Source organism: Dama dama, chromosome 4, assembly GCF_033118175.1.
Source record: "Dama dama isolate Ldn47 chromosome 4, ASM3311817v1, whole genome shotgun sequence".
Lineage (NCBI taxonomy): Eukaryota > Metazoa > Chordata > Mammalia > Artiodactyla > Cervidae > Dama > Dama dama.
The window spans coordinates 30,634,834-30,657,995 of NC_083684.1; the positions used below are offsets into that span (position 1 = coordinate 30,634,834).

The window sequence follows — 23,162 nt, forward strand, 5'->3', positions numbered from 1 at the left end:
CGGTCCCACATCCAGATTCAGTCTCCATGCTTGATTTTTTAAAAAATACTTATTTATTTGGCCACACTGGGTCTTATTTGCAGCACGTGGGATCTTTGATCTTCATTACAGCATGCAGAATCTTGAGTTGCAGCATGTGGTATCTAGTTCCCCAACCAGGGGTGGACCCGGGCCCCCTGCATTAGGAGTGCAGAGTCTTAGCCACTGGACCTCCAGGGAAGTCCCCGCCACACTTGGTTGAACCTGCAGATGTAGGACCTACAGACCCCAAGGGCCACCTGTGTTCGTAACCTTGCTCTGATGTTATAATTCATGAGGCTGACTGTGCTGAGCCTCTTCCAAGTAGTCTTCGAAGCTGATTCCCCTCCTAAGTGAGAAAAATTGTGCCTCCAGGATCCCTTTCCCAACAGATCACAATGTTAATAATCGGATGTATCTAGGTGTCAATCCTGTGCAAGGTGACCGACACAGCATCGGCACAACCCTCTGAGGTATATGAAACTGCTAACCCCATTCACAGATGAGAAAACTGAGGCAAGGAGAGGTTAAGTAACTGGCCCCAACTCACACAGCTGGTGAATGGCCAGTTTTGTCTGGTTCCAACTGAGTCTGGTAGTGACCCTTGACTGTGAGCCTTGGCTGCCTCTTACTCTCCGGTAATGCAGTGATCTCGTAAGTGAGGGACCTGCCCACTTGCAGTCTTGATTCTGTTCACACCATGCTGTGCCGAGTGGAGCAGGGGCTCTAGGTGGAGCAGCTGAAGGGAGGTTCGCCCCAGCGGAGCATGTGGTGGCCTGAGCAGGAGGAACAAGGGACACCCAGTGTGGTGGCTGGCCAGAGAGAGAGCTGGAAAGAAGTCATGGTTCCTCTGTCTAAGAAGGGAGTCCTGGAGCTGGGGCAACTCCTGGAGCGACTCTATTTGGCATCCACACCCCCAACTCTGTCCTAACAGCTCTTTTCCCTTCCCCTCCTCAGCCCCCAGTGCCTGGTGCTCACGGGGCCCCCCAACTTCCGCCCGGCCCTCGTCGACTTTGTGGGCACCTTCACCCGGAACCTCAGCCTGATGATCTGTGGCCACGTGCTCATGGTGAGTGTCCCCTGCAGGGAGGGTGGGGCTGTCCTCCTGGAGGAGCCGCTGGGCACCGGGTCCACCCCTGAGGCTGGGAGTGGGATGGGGTGAGGTAGGGGCCAGAGGAGAGGCTGTGGAGCCTGGACAGGTTCTCTCCCTTTCCCTGTCCGTCTCACTGGCTTCTCCCCACTGCCCTGCCTCTCACCTGCTCCCTCCATCTTTTTCCTAGCCTTCCCCCTCCCAGTGAAAAAGTGAAAGTCACTCAGTTACATCCGACTCTTTGCGAGACTCTTTGCGACCCCATGGACTATATTCTTTAGGCCAGAATACTGGAGTGGGTAGCCTTCCCCTTCTCCAAGGATCTTCCCAACCCAGGAATCGAACCCAGGTCTCCCGCATTGCAGGCGGATTCTTTACCAGCTGAGCCACCAGGGAAGCCCTCCTCCTCCTCTTTTGTCCCCCTAATTCCATAAGGGAAACCAGCAGTGAGCCCAGGGGACAGCCTCCAGGGCAAGAGAGGAGCTGTGTCTCAGGTCAGAGAGTAAAGGCCACCCCTGAGGTCACGCATCCCTGCCACCCACAGGGCGCCCACAAACAGAGGATGCCTGAGCTCCGGCTCATCGCCAGCGGGCACACCAAGTGGCTGAACAAGAGGAAGATCAAGGCCTTCTACTCCGACGTCCTCGCCGAGGACCTCCGCAGTGGTGTCCAGGTTCTCATGCAGGTGGGCGGGCCTGGGGCTTCCCCACAGGCCTTACTACTCGGTGTGACAACCTGGAAGTGGGATGCCCTGGTGGGCTAGTTGAAGCCCCTTTTGCTGCGATGGGAGTGCCCCCTTTCTCCCCCGCTCTGGATGTGTTGATTCAGGGCACTCTCTCCAAGTGCCCAGGGCCCCGGGGACACTGCCTTGGAGACCAGTGGGAGCTGATGACACAGTTTGTGGTCTGGGGACTTTTTAACGATATAATCTACAGACAGCAAAGTGAAATAGTGTAGAGTTTGATATATGTTTACATATGCAGACACCACTCAGTGCTATGAAACCACCACTCGGGTCAAGTTCTAGAACATTCCACCTGGCAATTCATTTTATTGCTCAGTTTTCTTATTTGTAAAGTGGGATGCATGGATAAAATAACAGCTGTTAATTCTGAGTCAACATAGGGGACTCCTTTTCAATAGTTTTCAATATTTCTCAAAATTAAAAAAGAGCATACAAGGTCTCCTTTTGGGATTATAAAAATACTTGGAGCAAAGGTAGAAGTTATGATTGTGTGATATTTTAAATGTACTAAATGTCACTCAGTTATACACTTTTATTTATTTATTTTTGATGCATAACATATACTTTTTTTAAAAATTTTTTTATTATTATTTTTTTTATTAGTTGGAGGCTAATTACTTCACAACATTTCAGTGGGTTTTGTCATACATTGACATGAATCAGCCATGGAGTTACATGTATTCCCCATCCCGATCCCCCCTCCCACCTCCGTCTCCACCCGATTCCTCTGGGTCTTCCCAGTGCACCAGGCCTGAGCACCTGTCTCATGCATCCCACCTGGGCTGGTGATCTGTTTCACTATAGATAATATACATGCTGTTCTTTCGACACATCCCACCCTCACCTTCTCCCACATTATACACTTTTAAATGGGTGATTTTATGTTATGTAAACTTTATCTCAAAAATTTAAAAAAAAAGTTTAACATTAAAAGAAGAGAAATATAAAAGATGTATGGATTAGGTGACCCAGGAATACTCCAAGCTTGACATCCAAATTCAAGTCCCCTGTTATAGGAAATAATTCCATAAAGAAACAGTAGCTGGGATGATCCAGAACTAATGGGACAGTCCAGCCGTTGGCCCCTGCTTGCAGAGGCCTCGGGAAAAAACTCTGGCTGTAGCTTCACCTTTCCAATGGGTGTATCCAGGCAGCCAGCACCTTGGACTGAGGGATATATCTCCTGAGCCCCCACACCTGGCAGAGAGGGAAACTGGGCTGAGAGCAGGCCCCACCCTGGTCACAGAACAGAGCCCCCTGGGGCTGTGGCCTGACCCCCTCCCCTCATCCCCACCCCCTGGCAGGCTGCAGGTCTCGGGAGGATGAAGCCCAACATTCTGGTGGTCGGGTTCAAGAAGAACTGGCAGTCGGCTCAGCCGGCCACAGTGGAGGACTACATTGGCATGCTGCAGTGAGTGAGGTCTCCAGGCGGGACAGGCCCTGAGGTCTCCTGATTTGGGCCTTTGGCGTCTCCTGGACCTTGGGACATAGAGGGGAAGCAGTGGACCCTGTAAGAAGCTGAGTCCACTGGTTCAAAGCTGAGGAAGGAAAAGACAGACTGAGGGTTCCCCACTCTCCCCTGTGAGTCATAGACACCCAGACTGGCAGAGGACAGGCAAGTAACAGAGTGAAGTGGGCCAGGTGTGGGGCATTAGGGAACGGTGGGGACTGTGGCAAACGGAGGCGAACAGGTGTTCCCTGGCTCCAGCTAATCGCACCCAGGCAGAAAGGAGGACCCAGCATTGCCAAATCTAGTTTTTCAGAGAAGTCGAAAATGTGAGTTCTTAGGTGAAAATCATGTGCTTACCTGGGGGCTGCAGAAGACCTGCAAATGCCCAGCTCTCAAGGTGTGAGGTGGTACCACCGAAACCAGGCCTCCGAGGAGGCGACAAACTGGGGAATGGGACCAGGGGATAAACTCCCTGGGGATTTCAGGGTTAACTCCAAACCCTTTCTCTTTCATTTCTTGTTGTGCAAAGTCCAGAAAATGCCTGCCTAAGCTGCTTTTCTGCCTTGATGGGGTATAGAGAGGCAGTGTGCTGGAGCATTTAACAAACATGAGGTTGAGTGTTGGGACCTGGGCCTGGCTTCCAGGTCTGCTGTGAACCAGCTGTATGACTGAGCAGTGCGTCTCACTGCCTCTAGCAAAATTACAACAGGAGGCAATGCATACCTGCTCTGTAGGAACCCCCAGCTTCAATATGCCAAAACTCCAAACTGCTGAAGCCTAAAGGGCCCCGTCCCAGAGATTTGTGATTAGAGTTCAGAGGGGGCAGTGCTAAGCCTAGTAGATTAACCCTACTAGGGTTCTTGGGCACTGTGTCAACCAGAGAGTAAACATACTTGTGGGGTGGGAATCTTCCAGACATTCCACACAGACAGCCCATTGCTGTCTTCATGAGCGACGCCATTCCTGTGTGCATGTCCATCCTCAGCTATTTAATTCTGATCTGAACTGGCCACTTCTTAGCATGTGATCCTAGACAAGATACTCCCTAAAACTTAGATTTTGCATCTGTCAAACAGGGGTAGCAATTCCCATCCCCACCTCTGTTGGTAGAGTTGTGAAAATTAGCCATGTGTGATGCTTTCAAACTGTGGTGCTGGAGAAGACTCTTGAGAGTCCCTTGGACTACAAGGAGATCAAACCAGTCAACCCTAAAGGAAATCAACCCTAAATATTCATTGGAAGGACTGGTGCTGAAGTTGAAATTCCAATACTTTGGCTACCTGATGCGAAGAACTGACTCATTGGAAAAGACCCTGATGCTGGGAAAGATTGAAGGCAGGAAGAGAAGGGGGTGACAGAGGATGAGATGGCTGGATGGCATCACCAACTCAATAGACATGAGTTTGAGTAAACTCCAGGAGATAGGGAAGGATAGAGAAGCCTGGCATGCTATAGTCTAGTCCATGGGGTTGAGAGTCAGGCACTACTTAGCAACAATCAGGAGGACAGGGCTGGTTCCAAGACTGATCTGACTCAGTTTCCCCCAGGAGGGACTGCAGGATCCATAGTGTCTCAGACAGTAGAGCTAGAGGGGTCCTGGCCACCTCTCCAGTCCTGCCTGCATATTACACAGATGGGAGACCAAGGCCCAGAGAGGAGAAGAGTACGGTGGGAGGCAGGGTCAGCTCTAGACTGGCCTCCTGGGGTCTGGGGACTGGGGGCTGGAGGCAGGGCCGAGAGCAGGTTGACCCCATGACCTCTCTCTCCAGCGACGCTTTTGATTTCAACTACGGTGTATGTGTCATGAGGATGCGTGAGGGCCTCAACATCTCAGAGGTGATGCAGGCACACAGTGAGTACCCCCCCGACCTTCTTGATGCCCCCGACAAAGACAGAACAGGATCCCAGGAAATTATAGAACCCATTTTTTTCCCCAAGTGGTTCAAGGAAGACAGGGGGAATTAGTAAGGAATAAAAGGTCACAGACTCCCAGAAAGTCAGTTTTTGATGGAAATCATCAGATTTCTAAATGGAGAAACTGAGGTCCTGAAAGGGGATGTGACTACTTCAAGGCCTTGCTTGACTGGACCACAGCTCCCCAAATCACCATGAGAGCTTTCGTAACCAGATGGGATAAAGAGAAGCTAATAGACAGGAGAGAGAAAAAGACGGGGGCGGACAGCCACGTGGAGACTCCAGAGCATGAAAACACACACAGAAAGGCCGTGAAAGCTGGGGCAGAGAGTAGGGATACGTGCTACGTTTAATGTCACATGTAAACAGATCTGAATTAGATATTTTTAGAAGCGTGATAGAAATAACACATATGAAGACAAATGGGGACGAGGGGGGTAGGGGGGTGGTGCGATGGAGAGAAGAGGGGAGGCTGCAGGCCAGCCTGGGTCTTGTTCACCCAGGTCACCGAGGGCTGAGGGCGTGCCTGGCAGCTGGTAGTTCAGTGAATATTTACACAACCAGAATTTACAGAGCAGCAGCCACACTCCTCCTGACCGAGGTGGCTCTAGGCCCTGGGCGTTCAACAGGGAACAAAACCAAGTCTGCCCTGGAGGAGCTGACATTCTGGGGGAAATGCGGTGGACCCAGGACTCATTGCAGGCAATGACAGCTCATGAGGTGTCCTGAGGAGGCCCACACGGAGGGGCACACGGGCAGAAGGGCCTCTCTGAGGAGGGGGCTTATTTCTAGAAGGGGAGGGCTGGGGAAAGAGGGCGCTTGGCTCTGGGACCACCCACCCACCGCTGAGGCCTGGTAGGAAGGAGCATGGCTTGTTTGAGCAGACAGGAAGCTGGTCGGGGGGGTGCAGGGAGCGTGCAAGGAGGCAGAGACCAGATCAGTGGAAGCTGTGGAGTCAGGACCTTCCCCCAAGGTAAGAGGGCCCCTGGAGAAGCCTGGGAACAAAGCTCTCCCTCTTTTGCAGTTAACCCTGTGTTTGATCCAGCAGAGGACAGCAAGCAAGCCAGGGCCGGCGGGGCCCAGCTGTCTGTCTCTGGCACAGGTCAGTCCCCCCACCCCAACTCAGAGGCGCAGGGTGCTCCCACCCTGGGGGGCACTTAGTGATGGGCCATGGGGGAACTTGGCCAAGGGCAGGAGGTTTTTGTCTGTGACAGTGGGGCCTGAGACCCCTAGGATTGGGTCACAGGGAATTGGTAGGACAGTGGGGCTGGGGGCAAGATGAAGATTGCCAGCCCTGCTGGAGAATTCAGGGTCCAGGCATTGTGGGACCCCATCTAGTAGGCTCTGGGGCCCGAGTCCTGCCCCTCCGAGGGCCCCCTGGCCATGCTCCGACGGGGAGGGGCAGCAACACTCTGGGAGGCGGGATACGCTCAGTGCAGGGGCTAGGAGCGTCCTGTGGGCATTTGTGAGGGGCACAGGGGGGTTTTTAAGAGAATGGTCCCCCCCCCCCCGGTGCCAACCAGAATCCAGGGAGAGAGAAACTGGGAGCAAGGGGAGGGGCACATCCCAGCACTGCTCGTCCGGGGTCCCTGCCCCGGGAGTCTCCCACAGGAGGGCCCACTGGTGGTGCTGCGGCCAGTCCCCAGTGCGCACACAGCAAGGGCGTCCGGCCACCTTGTGCACAAGCCCACGCCATGTTCTCAGACAGACTCAGGCGTTTCCATGTGCTCTGTACCCATGTGACCTGCCCCTCTGCTCCTGCAGTGGACCCCGAGGCCTTGGGGCAGGAGGAGCAGGCCAGCACCGTCTTCCAGTCGGAGCAGGGCAAGAAGACCATCGACATCTACTGGCTGTTCGACGACGGAGGTCAGCGCCCCTGGACGCCGGCCCCCCCCGGCTGTCTCCCTTCCGTGACCTCCTCTCTCGGCCTCCCTTGCTGGCCGCTGACGACAAGGCCACTGGTGGGACCTCAGGGCCCAGCTAAGAGGAATGGGGGCCGTGGGCCCACCACTGGGCTCACCGGAGCCTGGCCAGATCCCTCTTGTGGCCCTCTGTTTTCAGCTGTAAAATGAGGGACTTAAAGCAGCAGGTGAGGTCAGCGTGAGGAGGGTCCTTCAGACTGGACAGGCTGTTGGGGTCAGGGGCTCGTGACATAAGTGGGAGAGACGAACCGGAGCACAGGAAAGCTGTAGGCATATTAGTCACTTACCAAAGAAACACACGCACGCTCTCTCATTTTTCTTGTGACTCAGCTTTATTGTTCCCACCCTTGATAGAGTCCTAGATACAGAGAAGATATTCTGAGCATTTACTATATGCTTGATGCCAAGGGTTTGCATAGGTTAACCTAATGCAGTCCCCAGGTGGAAATGATTATTAACTCCCCTTACAAATAAGGAAACTGAGGCACAGAGTGGAGAAGTCACGTGTGGATCATACAGTGATAAATGACAGTGATCTAGATTTGCATGTGAAATCCCCCCCAGATGCCAGCTCACGTACTTAAAAGCCTTGTGCACGGGAATTCCCTGGTAGACACTTCAATTTCAGGGGGTACAGGTTGGATCCCTGATTCTGAGAAATAAGATCCTAAAAGGCCAGAATAAATTTTTTTAAAATTTATTTTTATTTTTGGTTATGCTGGGTCTTTGTTGCTGCGTGGGTTTTTCTCTAGTTGTGGTGTGCAGGCTTCTCATTGTGGTGGCTTCTCTTGTTGCGGAGCACCGGCTCTAGGGTGTGCAAGCTCAGTAGTGAAGCTCCCGGGCTCCAGAGCACAGGTTTAATAGTTGTGGCACACAGGCTTTGTTGCTCCAAGGCCTGTGGGATCTTCCTGGATCAGGGATCAAACCCATGTCTCCTGCATTGGCAGGCAGATCCTTTACCGCTGAGCCACCAGGGAAGCCCCCCAGATTTTTAAAAAATAAATAAAAGCATCATGCCATTCAAATGAACCCCAGCCCACAGAGCCCATGTCTCGCCCTGGTTTCACCTGGCAAACTCGTTATAGAGATGCGTACACTGAGGCCAAGAGAAGGGATGGGGTTTGCTAGAGGCAGAGCAGGGCTGGACCAGAGAAGGCTGTATCCTGAGAGTATCTTTCTCTTAACTCACGGCACCCTCCTTGCCAGGCCTCACCCTCCTCATCCCCTATCTCCTCGGCCGCAAGAAGAGATGGAGCAAATGCAGGATCCGCGTGTTCGTGGGGGGCCAGATCAACAGGATGGACCAGGAGAGAAAGGCGTAAGTGGGGAGCGCCGACCATCCAGAGCTACCCCTGCCTGCCCCTGCCTGCCCCTGCCTGCCCCCACTCCCCATTCCACCCCTCGGGGGTTTCGGGTCACAGCAGTGGTGAGAGAGTCCAGGACAGGAACAGGTTTCCCTCCATTTCAGAAGTGGTTTTGGTGTCCTGTCCCCTTTAATAAGATACGCATGTCCTAGTCCTGTCCATGGCAGGGAGGGCTGGTAAATTTTAAATCCACAAATCTCCAGGAGATTTGCAGTGAAATGAAGGATGGAGAAGGCCCCGCCCCTCAGAAATGAGGTGGGAGCTTAGAATCCTTCAGGGCAACGTCCCCCACCCCACCCCACCCCATCCCCGTACCCCTGAGCTTGGGGTGCTGCCCCTGGTGAGACCAGAGGTGACTTCAGTGGCCAGGATGAAGGGCAGCGAATCCCCCGGAATCTCTTGGTGAGAAGGGACTCCATTCTCCAACTCCATGGCTGATTCTCTGTCTAAACAAGAGGAAGTCGGCCTGGTTCAAGTGCTTGGCAGGCGATGGCATCCACCAGAACTGAGTGATGTTGGTTTACTGGTTTTATTGGCCGCATCTTTCTGGCAAGAGTTGCTGATTTGCTGATTAAATTGTGAAGCCATTTCCTTTCAAGACATATCTAAGTGAGAGTGTGAGTTGACTTGAGCTGAGGTGGAAGTAAACAGTAAGGCACGTACACAGGAGTGGAGGTGGCAGGAGTCGGGCAGGTGGCACACATGTGCTAGATTCGGGCTCCTGTTGCTTTAGAGCAAGGTCAAGTGAGGTCGAAGGCCGTAGGACCAAGGACTGCTGGAGGGTGCGGGCAGGCTGGGGAGGACGGGGTGGGTGGCTTGCCCCAAAGTATGCAATTAATTAGCCAGAGAGAAAGCCCGGCACGGCCTTGAGTGCCTGCTCCGATGCCTCAGGGGCAGCTCCCCGTGGCCTGTGCCGCCCTAGTCCTGCGCCAGGACCACACACATCCCCGTGAGCCCTGCTGCATGGATTAAGGGCGACCAGCAACCCCGTCTCATTGCCCTTACCCCCGCTGAGAGCTTCTCCACTGGAGGGCCCTTCTCCTCAACGCAGAGGAGAACGTTGCCCAGGAAACGCAGCATCTGCTTCTCTGTGCTCCTCTCCATTAGGTGAACACACTGCAAAGGCCGCTTTGCCCTCTTGGCTTCCTGTTCCAGCTCCCACTCAAAGCTGGGCTCAGGGGGCATTGGCTTAGATCGAGGCCACGGCACTGTGCGGGCACAGGATGTCTTGCAAGCAAAGGCTGTGAAATCTCCTTTCCTCCCGGCTGACTCTGGACCAGCCCAAGTTCTCTGCCTTCCTTGTGACCCCAGGCCACCCCTGTGCTGCCCACAGCTCTGCTTTCCTAAGTTCACTCCCAAGTTCTGGGACCAGCAATGGCTTGGCAGTTCATCTCCTTTTTGTCCCCTGGCATGCTCCACACCGTCCCAGGCAGCCCCTCACTGCTCCCACCCCATCCCCTGCACCCCCTGTGTCTTTGCTTATTTGGACTCTCCTCCTGGGGTGCTCACTCCCCACCAGCTAGTCCTGGGGTATCACCAACGCCATGTCCTGCCCAGGGATTCTGATGCAATGGGCGGGCTAGGGCCGAGGCATGAGTACTGTTTAGAAGCCTCCTTGTGTGGTTCCGGTGTGAACACCCTTATCCACCCTCTTCAGTCTATAACAGTCTTACCCACCGTTCACCATCCAGCCAGATCGCCACCTCCTCTGTGAAGCCTTCCCTGACTGCCTCAAACCACAGTTGCTGTTTCCTCCTTGTGGATGCAAACTCAGGGCTAGCTGGCTTGCTACTCCTGGTTCTACACTCAGCTCATACGTGTTACCTGCTCCCTCAGCCACCCAGGGGAATTTCCTGCTGTTCACCTCCCATCCCTTAGCCCCTCGTTTCTCAAAGTGTGGCCAGTGAACCAGCAGTGTCACATCACCTGGGAGCTTCTTAGAAATGCAGAATCCCAGGCTTCCCTGATGGTTCAGTGGTTAGGAATCCACTTGCCAATGCAGAGGCCACAGGTTCGATCCCTGGTCCGGAAAGATCCCACATGCAGCAACAAAGACCCAGCTCAGACAAAAGTAAATCTTAAAGATTAGGAAAAAAAAAAGGAAATGCAGAATCCCAGGTCCCAACCCAGGCCAGCTGGATCAGAACCGGCATCGTACCAAGCTCCCCAGCAGGCGCACAGACGTTAGAATGTGAGGCACTCTAGCCCAGGGATGGCCACTGGAGACTTAGGACAATTCCTTTCTCCTGTCACTCGTCGTCATCTGACCTGCTTTATCAATATTCACTTATTGTCTGCCTCCCTCGCAGGATAGAATGTGAAATCCCCGAGGGCAGAGTTTGTTTCGTTCACTGCTATATCTTTCCTGGTGGCTCAGATGGTAAAGGGTCGCCTGCAATGCAGGAGACCCAGGTTCGATCCCTGGGTCGGGAAGATACCCCAGAGAAGGAAATGGCAACCCACTCCAGTATGCTTGCTGGGAGAATCCCATGGAGCCTGGTGGGCTACAATCCACGGGATCACAAAGAGTCAAACATGACTGAGCAACTAACACACATATCCTCCACAGGTGCTCAATGAAAACTCACTGAAGGAATGAATGCATTAAAAAAAAAAATCTCTGTCTTGTAGGATCATTTCTCTGCTGAGCAAGTTCCGGTTGGGATTCCACGAAGTTCATGTCCTTCCCGACATCAACCAGAAGCCACGGGCTGAGCAGTGAGTTTTCTGTGTTGGGGGTTCCAGGCAGAAGGGTCGGGCCTTTCTCTTTGGTGAACCAAGGGCAACCTGGTTCACCTGCCCCCGCCTACCCTGGGCTCATGGAAAGAAAGAGGAAGGATTGAGTTTGCAGCCGTTAATTTCTGTTTGAGTTTTTTCCTCTTGCCCCGTGGTCCTTTGCATATCAGAGCTGTGGTCTTTGCCAGAAACACACCTGGGCTGAAGGTCAATGAATGTTCCCATTCATGCTTTTCACAGACCAAGTGTCTTTGAAGCTCTTCACGACTGTTGTGCCCCTAGAGCAGAGCTGGTGTTTCATCTGCCAGGGACCTCCCACCCACCCCGCACACCCTGGGGCTGAGTAAGTCTCCAGTTTCACACTTCTGGAGCTCAGGCTGCTGGCTACTCACAAAAGGCTGATTTTATCTACTCTGATTTTCTAAATTTTCTCCAACCCCTGTTGTTTTCATAGAGGACTGGTTTTCAAACAACAGCATCAGATGGAGGGTTTGTGAACACACAGCTTGGGGGGCCCAGCCCCAAGATTCTGAGTCACTAGGTCTGGGGTGAGGCCTGGAAATCTGCACTTCTAACAAGCTCTCCTGTGCTGGTGCAGGTACCTCACTTTGAGAACCACAGTCTCAGACGATCCACATGCTTAACAGGGCGCCCGGACCAGAGTCAGTGATCAATCAAGGCTGGATTTGTGGCTTCTGCCCACTTGTAGCCTCCGAGCTCTTTCTGCATCTCCACCTTTCCCTATAGTCCTAACTCTGCTACAGACTGCCTCCTTCCTTCTCCGGACATTGCTTAAATTAAGTGTCTGAAAAAGGGACTGTGACCAGCCTGGCTCATTGCTTCCTGCCAAGCCGAGGTAAAGGTCACCGGAAGGTCTATTTCTTGGCCATCTTTAGTCCACTTGGCCGTGGCCAGGAGTGGCCGGATCATATGCCCCGAAATACACCACTGGAAGGAGGCTCCTTCTGCAGAGGCCACGGCAGAGGCGCGTCCCCTCCACGGGCTGAGGGGCACTGGAACAAACAACGGAAGTCCCCCGGGCCCTGAGACGGAAGCATGGCAGCTGCAGCCCCTGGTGTTATATTAACTCACTGGCACTTGGGGAGGGGAAGATGTTGAATGGTCTGGGCAACCGCTGCCCTGCTCACCCATGCAATGGCAAGTGGGCAGACTTGAAGCAAACTCCTTTGTGAATTTGTAGCAAGGCTCAACTGTGGGGCCAGAAGGAATAAGTTACTTTCCTAATGATTCAGTTGCATATTCTTAAAAGAAGACATTTACGATAGGATTGCCTTATGGAAATATGTCCAAGTGAGGTTTTCCAGGACTCTGTCTTCTCAGTAAAGTAAGGTCCGTCCTGACCTCTGTAGCCCTTGTTTACCTGGAGAAGGAAGGACATCAAGAAGAAAAGAAAGGGGACTTCCCTAGTGGGCCAATGGCTAAGACTCCAAGCTCTCAGTGCAGGGGGTCTGGGATCAATCCCTGGTCAGGGCACTAGATCCCACATGCTGCAAATAAGATCCCCCAGGCCATAACTAAAAATCCCTCATGCTGCCACTAAGACCCAGTGTAGCCAAGTAAATAAATATATAAATATTTTTTTGAAGGAAGGAACTAGTTAATAGTGATAGATATACTGACTCCCCCATTCTCTCAGGGCTGTGCTTGAGCTGCCGGGGCAGAGATGAGTAAATTGCAGCCCTGCCCTGCATGGTTTACCCTGGCCGAGGTAATGGGAGGATGTCAAGAGGCATTGGAATGGTGCAGAGATGGACCCGAATGCAAAGGAGAACAGGGCCGTCTCTGCTGGTGGAGGAGCAGAGCCTTGAGAAAGGCTGCGAACAGAGATGGGGGGGAGACCTTCCCCCATGGAGAGGACAGTGGGAACCACATGCAGAATCCCGCCCCCCCAAGCCCATCTTGTCTTTAAACCCTATCTTTGCTCCTGCATCTGCCTCCACTTCCTGGACCATTTCTCTCCTCCCTTGCACAGCTGACCTTCTCCAAAGTGATGCTACCCTCTTTGTGACCACTTCCTTCCACCCCTCCCTCATTCTCCAGCTCACTCCAGTCTGGCTGCCCGCCTGCAGCTCCACTGAAATCCCTCTCGCCAGGCTGGGCCATGATGTCTGCACCGCCGGATCTGCAGAGCCGGCTGCTGTCCTCCTCGTTCTCTGCCTCATAGCTGCATTTGACACCACGGCCCTTCTTGAAACAGCCCCTTTGGATCCAAAATGCTGCCCTCTCTTGGATCCCTCCCACTTCAGTGATCCTTCTTTCAGTTTCCCTTGCTGGTGCTTCCTCCTTTCCCTGACTTACCTGATGGCATCCTATTCTCCCCTGCTCTCACCTTGCTCCACCCACACAGGCTTCCCTGCTGCTCCTCAAGCAGCTCAAGCTCACTTCTGCCTCAGGGCCTTTGCACCTTCCATTCTGTTTGCTCCAACACCCCCTGCCTGTGCTAGCTTCGGAAGGACGGGCATCCTTGGGTCCAGAGAGGCCTTTCTGCCCAATTATTTCCCATCCCAGGACTCATTGTGTGCTTTCATAAAACTTCTGATCTATATCGATCTGTTTATTTGCCGCCCAGCAGACCATGAGCTCTGTGAGGACTGGGGATGGTGTCTGGTTTGTTCACTCTTGTGTAGCACAGAGAGGTGCTCAGTAAACACCCTGGGGTGGGAGTGGTCAGGGGGTGGAGATGGATCCCAGGTCAGGCTTCATGGACCACTTGTGGAAGTCCTGTTCAAAGTCAGACCCAGCTGTCAGGGCTGAATTCAACACAGAGGCTGCTTTGATGTTAACAGCAGCATCAGAAAGGGTTTCAGCCTGAAATGTATGTCCCCACGGCCCCCACCTCCATCTCCCTCTGAGGACCCAGTTCCCCTTGACATGGGCACCTCACCCGTTCTCACTGGCTCTCTCTGCCCCCAGCATCAAGCGCTTTGAGGACATGATTGCACCCTTCCGCCTGAATGATGGCTTCAAGGACGAGGCCACAGTCACTGAGATGAGGCGGGACTGCCCCTGGAAGATCTCAGATGAGGAGATTAACAAGAATAGAATCAAGGTGCGGGAGAAAGAAGGGGTGGGGTGGGGTCTGGGTGCTCCCCTGGGTCAGGGCCTGTGCCCCACCTGACCTGGGCTTGCTGAACCCCTTCCCCTGACCCTCAACTGTAGTCTCCCTGCACCAAGCCTGTGAGGTGTCCTCAAGCCACACACACTCAGGCTGACGAGTGACCCAGGGGTTGATCTCAGAGCCATCCTTGGTGTGGGAGTCTGGTCCCTCGGTCCATTTTGAGTCTCCCTGGCCATGGCGATGGACTGCCTGGGGTCCTTCTCCCTCTCTTCCCCTGTTCCTCCAGGTCTGCAGGAAGGAATTCATAAGGCAGGTGGTGAAGGTCAAGGTAGAGCTTGTCCTTTGTGGGCCCACAAAGCTGCCTGAGCTTCTCCCCTTAGCTGTGGACCCCACGCCCTTCCCAGGCAGCCTCTTCAGGACTCTGCTCAGGCCTCAAGGAGAGTGGGGGCTGCTGTGCTCATTTTAGGGTGGGGAGAGCAGTTGGGGCCTGGGGGGCGCAGTTCTGCTCCCTGTGAGTTCCATGGTGGTAGTTCTGAGGACTCAGGGGACATTTGGTGATTTCTGGGGACAATTTTGGCTGTCACCTTCCAGCAGGAACAGCCGCTGTCACTTAGCAAGTGGCGGCCTGGGATGCTGCTAAACATCCTGCAGCCCACAATGGACAGTTCCCGCAACGCAGAGTGATTCCACCCAAATGCCGCCCATGTGAGATCTGGGTGAACTCACTTGCCCTCAGTTTTCCATTCTCTCCAAGGGTGTATCCGTCCACAGTCAGACCCCGAGTGTCCGCCATATTCAGAGACAAGCCTTGGAGGGGGAGGAAGTCCGCCCCGCAGCTCAGCCCCACCCAAGCTTTGGGGAGTTCTCTGACCCGGCAGTCCTGACACTTGGCCTCTGAGCCTTCCAGAGTCACCCAGCTCCTGAGAAAAGGCTGAGTAATGTGTCGTGTCCACAGAAGTCTCCTGCCTACTCTGTCACAAAGGAGATAGAGCCATCGCTATTGCTGAGTCCACCTTATCAAGTGCTTCCCCTTGGAGCTTTTGCATACATCATCTCACTCAGGCTTCCCCAGACTCCCCAGGGAGGGCACTGTTGGACCCATTTCACAGCTGAGGACAATGAAGCTCAGGGAGGCAAGGTGCCTGCTCAATGTCAGAAACTCCTAGAGCTGAGATGTGAACCCAGCCCTCCCCACTCCATGGGAGGTGCTCTTCCCCACCACAATCCCATAATAACACGGTCAGAAGGAAAACACCCTGGGGGCTCCTCCAGGAGGCGAGCTTGGCACTCAGTTACCTTCTCGGAGGTGGGAGAATCTATCATAATCTGGGGGAACAATTCACACACCCAGTTTGAGATGTTCAAGGATGTGGACTTGGGCTTGGTGGGGATGGCTCAGAGGATGTTGGAAGTGACCACATGGCTTTTCCTTGCCCAGTCCCTGCGGCAGGTGAGGCTGAACGAGATTCTGCTGGATTACTCCCGAGACGCTGCTCTGGTTGTTATGTAAGTAGTGACCTGTGTGCTGGAAAAGCCTGATGCAGAGGCCAGCGTGTCAGCTTTAGAGGGATGGTCACTGGCTGAGGATCCGAGCCTTCCCCTGTGAGGATGAAGGGCCCCAGGCCCCTACAAACACAATCCGGGTGGCTTCTTAGCCCGTGATCTGGCCTGCATCCACCCCACGCCCCGCACCTGCGCACCAGCTGGCCGAGGTCCTGGGTCCCCGTGTCCCAGGCCTCACCGACTCCCCCCACCCCTGCTTTCCCCTGTCCGTTGCTTTTTCCTGCCAAACTCAGCTTGGCAAAGGGGACCCAGTTTGTCCTGGAAGAAAATCGATTCCTAGTTGTTTGGCCAGCCCTCTTTGGTCACCAGCCACCCCCAGTTGATGTTGGCGCCAGGTCTGGGCAGCGGAATCGGAACCTTGCCCTGGCTGGGGCTGTTCCAACCTCCAGGCCCGTCAGACTCTCTAGCTTCTCTTGCTGCTGCCCCTCTCTGGTTAGGAGCCGCCTCTGCTGCCCGTTGACCCAGGCTGCGTAAGTGGAAGGGAGGGAAAGGTGACAATGGCTCGGTCAGCCAGGCCCCCAGCCCCTCTCCCAGGGACAGGCCTCGCTCAGAGGGAAAGCGGCCCTCTGCTGAGAGGAGCCCCTGACACTTCCTGGGGCGAGCCACCCGCAGATTGCACAGGACTGCAGAAAGCCGGCCAAACCTGTTTGTTCACACCCTGAGACCAGGATGGAGCGCAGCATTTGTGCGCCTGTGCTCAGTGAGAACATGGGGCCCTTTGCTCAAAGGCGATTGAGGACATCAGGTTGGTGGCAGCAGAGCATGAAACCCAGCCTGGGACCCCTCTCAGGGGGCGCTTCATGACCACCCAGGTAGCTGCCCACGAAGCTGCCTCTGCCTGAAGCTGTTCTTTCTGGGGCTTATGGCGAGACAATCTTTTCTACAAAGAAAGTGCTCCATATTTCCTTTGATGTGGGGACCGTGGTATAAGAAAAGCAGGTGGATTTCCGAGCCGTGACCAACATCTTGCAGAGAATGCTTCTAGGGCCAGGTTAGCCTGGTTGTGGGCCGGATCAGCGGGTAAGACGGTGATGGTGGCTTCATCCTGGGATGGCTCCCTGACTTTCCCTGGGTGTGGTACTTGGGATGTGCCAGCTGGGGCGTGGGTGTGCCAAAGCACCTCTTCCTGAGTGCCACCTCTGTTCAGAGAAGCAGATTTACATTTTGTCTCTGCCATTAGCCCACTGTGTGGCCTTGGGCAAGTAACTCTCCTTCTCTGAGCCTCAGTTCCCTGATTATACATTTTTTTTTTAATGTTTATTTTTGGGGGCTGCATTGGGTCTTACTTGTAGCACTCAGGTTCTTCATCGTGACGTGTGGGCTTCTCTCTAGTGTGGTGCGTGGGCTCTAGCTCTGTAGTTTCTCTTCTAGTTAAGGCCTCCAGACTTGTAGTCGTGGCTCTCAGGCTTAGCTGCCCAGAGACATGTGGGCTCTTAGTTCCCTGACCAGGGATAGAACCCATGTCCTCTGCACTACAAGGCGGATTCTTAACCCCTGGACCATCAAAGAAGTCCCTTGCTGATTATAGAGAAGAGTTAAATTAATTATTTCCAAGATTCTCTTTCACTCTAACATGCTATGACCCTAACTTTGCCACTAAAATGAGTCAGTCTCTCAAGCCATAAGAGGAGGAATTTCATCTGGGGAGGGACCACCTCCTGTCACCTCTCCCCTCCCATTCCCCCACCTTCTGGATCTCTCAGGGGAAACAAAACCCATCAGCCTTTCTGGGATTAGCTGATACAAATAAACAGTCACCTTAGAGGAGAGACCTGCACACAGGGTCCACCCCATGGCAACTGCCACAGTTGTTGCCTGAAAGGGCCCTGGTTATCAAGCCAGCACCACTGGGAGCAGCTGCTCTGCTCATCTCCAACCCGGAGACATGGCTTTAAAAGTTCACCCTGAGGGTCCCCTGCCTCAGAACCATTGAGGGGGCTGGGAGGCGTGGAAAACAGCAAATTCCTCAATTCCTTCTAGACCAGGGTCTGTGGTTGAGCCCAGGAGCCTGCATTCCCCAGAAATCCCAAGAATGAGAAAATCCTCCCAAGCCTCCAGGAAATGACAAAAATCACATTTTCTAGCACATCCAAGAGCACACATGGACTGTTTTCTAGAGCAGCTTTGAGGCAGAATTGGCTTGTTTGCTGTCTACTAATCACTGGTTTATCTGATTAACCATCCATGTTTGAACTCAGCTTAGACTGAAGGCTAATAAACCAGCCTTGTAACCAGCCCAACAACCTTGACCACACTAAGCACATATTTCTGGCATAACTTTTGGGTCTAGACCCCTCTTTTTTTTCTATAAAGACTCCCTCCTCAAAGCTAAATGCATGTGTGCTAAGTCGCTTCAGTTGTGTCCCACTCTTTGCAGCCCCATGAACTGTAGCCCACCAGGCTCCTCTGTCCATGGAATTTTCCAGGCAAAAATACTGGAGTGGGTTGCCATTTCCTATTCCAAGGGATCTTCCCGACCCAGGGATCAAACCCATGATTCCCGTGTCTCCTGTTTTGGCAGGCACATTCTTTACCACTAGTGGCACCTGGAAGCCACCAAAGACAAATGGTAATAGTCAAAATAAGAGTAATCAAATTGAGTTTTATTGAGTGCCTCTATGACACTCAAGGCATTGGGCTTTATTAATAAAAAAAAATTTTTTTTTTTCATTTATTTTTTGGCCATACCGAGCAGCATATGAAATCTTAGTTTATCACCAGGGATTCAATCTGTGCCCCTTGTATTGGGAGCATGGAGTCTTAACCACTGGACCACAAGGGAACTCCTAATTTTTAAAAAATTTATTTTATTAAAGTATAGTTGATTTATAATGCTATGTTAATTTCTGCTGTATAGCAAAGTGATTCAGTTATGCATATATATACATTCTTTTTCATATTATTTTCCATTATGGTTTATCTGAGGATATTGAATATAGTTCCCTGTGCTACAGAGTAAGACCTTGTTGTTTATCCACCCTATACATAATGGTTTGCATCTGCTAATCCCAAACTCCTAAACCACTGAGCCTTATTAGTTTTCAGAACTCTATGAAGTGATTCTGTTTTACCCCCAACCCCACCGCAGCACACACCCTTAGGAGATGAGGAAGCTGAGTCTCAGAGAAATTCAGAACCTGCCAGGTGGTGACTGGGGTTTAAAGCCCAAGACACTGGTTCTGAAGCTCAATTATCTTTCCGCATCTAGGTTAGATCCAAGGCTGCCTTTCCTTGTGGCTAAGCGATGCAGTTCTGAGCAAAAAGCTCCTTTGTTCTGGAGCAGCTTGATTTCTAAAGATTAGTAGCTTACACCACACACATCCTGTGGGTAGAAACAGAGCATGTTGTTCGTTGGCACTGGGGGAGAGTGCCAAGGGAGTCTGTCCTTCAGACAGGCAGACAGATGGACAGGCTCTGCTCTGGGAGGGAATTTCATGTTGGGGCTTGAAAAGCCACAGCAGGAGTGACGGAGGTCCCTTGCCCCCACAAGCCTTTGACATTTCTAATTGCAGCCCCTGAAAAGGATGTATAATACTAGCAGTTCAGCAAATTTCAGTTACTCAGTCGCGTCCGATTCTTTGTGACCTCATGGACTGCAGCATGCCAGGCTTCCCTGTCCGTCACCAACTCCCGGAGTCTACTCAAACTCATGTCCATCGAGTCGGTGATGCCATCCAACCATCTCATCTTCTGTCATCCCCTTCTCCTCCCACCTTCAGTCTTTCCCAGCATCAGGGTCTTTTCCAATGAGTAGTAACCAGTGGGCATTTCTAGCCTTTAGTGTTAACTGTCAAAGCAGGAAAGTTTGGTTTCAATGTTCCCACTTCCCTTTTCCTGGGAAAGGCACCAGAAAAACACAAACTCAGTCTCTTAACTAAGGTGACACTGGCTTAATGGAATGTCCTTGTTCACGTGGGGTTCCCCGATCCTGGGGACCTTGCTTTATAAGGGAGGGTACTGTTTGTCCCAAATGAAGCTTTGAGAAAGGAATTTTCAAAAACGGGACAGCTGTTTGGGGACCTCGATTCTCAGCAGAGGAGGGGTTGCAGTGAGCTGGGATCGTGGTCAAGTCCCAGCTCTGCCACTCACTGGCTGGGTCATCTCGAGCTCGTAAATAGTAATAAGCGGTGACAATACTGCTGACGTTACAAAGTGCTCATTCTGTGCCAGTGTTTTTGTGCAGTACCCTTCATGAGCTAGGGCTTCCTTAGAACTCACAAGTCCATGACAGAGGCATATGTGTTCACGTTGGGGAAACAAAAACTGAGCCTCAGGGTCAGCGAGCCATTTGTCACAGTTACGTGGCCGAGGAAGTGGCAAAGCCGTGACTCTAGCAGCTTCTCTGACCCAGAGCCGGCCTCTGAAGCCCAGCATTGCACAGCATCCTCCTCTCTGGCCGGTTCCCTCAGCTTTTCCCCGGGTAGTTTTGAGGTTCAGATGAAACAGTACCTGTGGGTGTACTTTGGGAAAACAAACACAGTTCGGGCCCATGTAACGTGCTGGTGCCCCAACTTTGTGCAACGCCAGCCGGGTTGGTGTGATGCTGCCTTCCCGCAAGAGCCACGAGCAGGGCGGTGGCAGTCATCACCAGGCATCTTTGGAATCTCAAGATGGTGGAAAAGTTGCTTCCTGAAATAGCCATGAAAATGTGGCTGAAGAGCCTTCCCAGGGTATGTGGTTATTTGCTCAGCATAGCAGTTCAGACAAGACAGTTCAGGGAGACAGCAGAGTCCTGCTCCCAAGGCCTTACATCCGGGGCAGGAACCAGGACGGCCGCTCAGCTGAAACGCATGAACATATCACTTTGCTGGGGCCCCAGGCAGGGGTGTGGCTGGAGAGGAGTGGGATCCGTGAGCCTCGCCCTGTCAGATTGTGTTCTCCACAGAGAATAAGACAGACCCTGCCTGCTCATGAGCGAACAAACATTCTAGTGGGGGGAGACAGACAACAAACAAATAAATGAGAAGAGGATTTGACTGTGTGAAGAGTTCCAAAGATAATGAAACAGGGTGACATGATAAAGAGAGATGGGATTGAAGAGGGTGATCCGAGAAGGAGGTGCACTTGGGCCAAGACCCGAGGGAGCCAAGGTGAAGAGCTGGGGGCTGGCTCTGCCATCTGCGTGGAAAGAATGTCATGTGCCAAGGCCCTGGGGCAGGAACAAGCTGGCCATTTATTTCAGGAGTGGAAAGGAAGCCTCTGTGGCTGTAGGAGTGTGAGGGAGCCTGAGGGCGGTGGGAGGGGAGGTTGTGGAGGCTGGTGGGGCCAGGATCACGGGGGCCTCACATGCCATGGCTTTGTTTAGAAATGCTTTGTGGCTGAAGTTACATTTCAAGTCATGCTTTCAAGAAGAGCCACAGGTCATTCTTAGGGTGGCTGGGAAGAAGGAGTGCTGAAAGGGCTAATAAACAGATCCTGTTCAGGAAGCAGACCAGGAGCTGGGCCATGTGGGGAAGGCCCCTGGTTAATTTCCCATCTGCTGCTTCTTCCTGCCCCACAGCACCCTGCCCATAGGGAGGAAGGGGAAGTGCCCGAGCTCGCTCTACATGGCCTGGCTGGAGACGCTGTCCCAGGACCTCAGACCTCCTGTCATCCTGATCCGAGGAAACCAGGAGAACGTGCTCACCTTTTACTGCCAATAGCTTCGGACTTGGCTGTACCTGCCCAAAGCCTGAGCGCAGGGGATGCCCACCTGTCCACGGGCACAGAAGGCGGACCCTGTCACATGTAGCATCTGATAATCTGATGGAAGAAGTTGGTAGATTTTCAAACACCTGCTGGACCCCACTCCCATCGGGCGTGTGCTCTGTGTTTTTTATTTTATGGGCTAAAGAAGTAGCAGATAGAGTTGTCTGCTCTATCTGGTGGGTCCATATCCCTTTTAAGTTTTCTTTTGCTCTTGATTACAACAAATTAAGATTTCAGTCATTGATTTGTGTACAAATTTGAGTCAGACTGCTGGATGTGAATCTTGGCAGTTTCTACGGACCTTTCCTGGGAGCACCGCCTAAACACGCCTCCCCCTTCCAATGTCAGGCAAGTGGGCACCCCACAGCACCTGCAGCCCTTACAGGAGGAATGCAGGGCCCCTTGAGCCTCCATAATAATGCAGATTTATTTAACTGCCCCTCACTTCCTTCACTTTCAATAATGTGTCTAAAGTGTTTTGGTTCTTTGGTAAACTGGGACTTTCAAACTTTTCTAGATGGCAACCGATGGTAAGAAATCTATTTGACATTGAGACTGGGAACAAATACAGTGAAATGAAAGTGTCACAAAACAATCCTTATCCTTTGCTGAGAAAGACAGTGCTTCTGGCTGAGCACTTGGAGGAGGGAGAGGGGGCTGCCTTTGGGCCATTCAATGGCCTGGGACCAACTCCCACTCCAGATTAGGCAAAGCCTTTCTAGAGCCACATGGAAAACCACTTCCTGGCAAATGGTTGCTCCCTCTTCTGACCTCAAGGAGACTCTGATCCAAGAACAGAGAATGCTTTGACTTCGGGAATTTAAATAAAACACTTCACCATGTTGGAATCTAAATTTTGAATAATGATAATAGCTTTGTTTTTAAAAAAAAAGCTTTGAGTTAACAGTGAGGTCAAAAACAATGAAATGAATTAAAAAATACATTTACTCAGTCAACAGAATTTATTTGTTTTGGAACAGGCTGTTTCTCAACTCTGCTGAGTGTGTTGGAAAAACTAACTATATTGTTTTTTCAACCCTGGATTAAACTTTTCTCTGAGCTTCCACTGGTCTTGTAGGTCATAGTGCCAGATTTCTACATGGTCGTTTACAGGGGTCACTTACTTTTTCCCTTGCTTCTCTTAACATGTGCTTGAAGATGCACAGAGAACCTGTCTTCTTTAATCTTTTAAAAAGTCTCCCAGGAATTTCAATCTTGCCTCAAACCAAGAGGTGGAGAGATTGAGTGGAAAGAGCCACTGCGTGGCCACCAAGGAACCTGGATTTGAGTTTCTGTCTCCCCCCAAAACTGGCTGTGACCTCAGATACGGCCCCTTACCCTCTCTGAGCCGCAGTCTGTGAAGTGAGAGAATGGGACTGAAGCAGGCGTCACCAGCCAGCTGGCCTGCTGCTGACTGTGCTTCGGCCATGTGTTGTTTTAATTTTTATTTTTAAAATCGTGTGTGTATTTCTTTTGGCTGTGCTGGGTCTTCGTTACTGCGCGGGCTTTCTCTGCTTGTGGCGAGCAGGGGCTACTCTTCTTTGCAGCGCCCCGGCTTCTCTCTGTGTGGCCCCTCTCGCTGTGGCTCAAGGG

General features: G+C 52.4%; 1 protein-coding gene across 4 annotated transcripts in view; it reads left to right on the forward strand.

Annotated features, from left to right (window-relative positions):
* Positions 1-22,677, forward strand: part of SLC12A3 (solute carrier family 12 member 3) — a 39,877-nt gene extending 17,200 nt beyond the window's left edge. For 2 of the 4 annotated variants that reach the window (XM_061134565.1, XM_061134575.1), the window contains exons 16-26: positions 976-1,087; positions 1,653-1,793; positions 3,158-3,264; positions 5,073-5,155; positions 6,242-6,319; positions 6,982-7,083; positions 8,346-8,457; positions 11,135-11,221; positions 14,174-14,309; positions 15,757-15,824; positions 21,382-22,677. In XM_061134565.1, coding sequence (XP_060990548.1) covers positions 976-1,087; positions 1,653-1,793; positions 3,158-3,264; positions 5,073-5,155; positions 6,242-6,319; positions 6,982-7,083; positions 8,346-8,457; positions 11,135-11,221; positions 14,174-14,309; positions 15,757-15,824; positions 21,382-21,523 — 1,168 coding nt within the window. In that variant the 3' untranslated portion in view covers positions 21,524-22,677. The remainder of the gene's footprint in view (positions 1-975; positions 1,088-1,652; positions 1,794-3,157; positions 3,265-5,072; positions 5,156-6,241; positions 6,320-6,981; positions 7,084-8,345; positions 8,458-11,134; positions 11,222-14,173; positions 14,310-15,756; positions 15,825-21,381) is intronic. The other 2 variants (XM_061134583.1, XM_061134592.1) reach the window with 1 other exon arrangement.
* Positions 22,678-23,162: the final 485 nt, after the last annotated feature.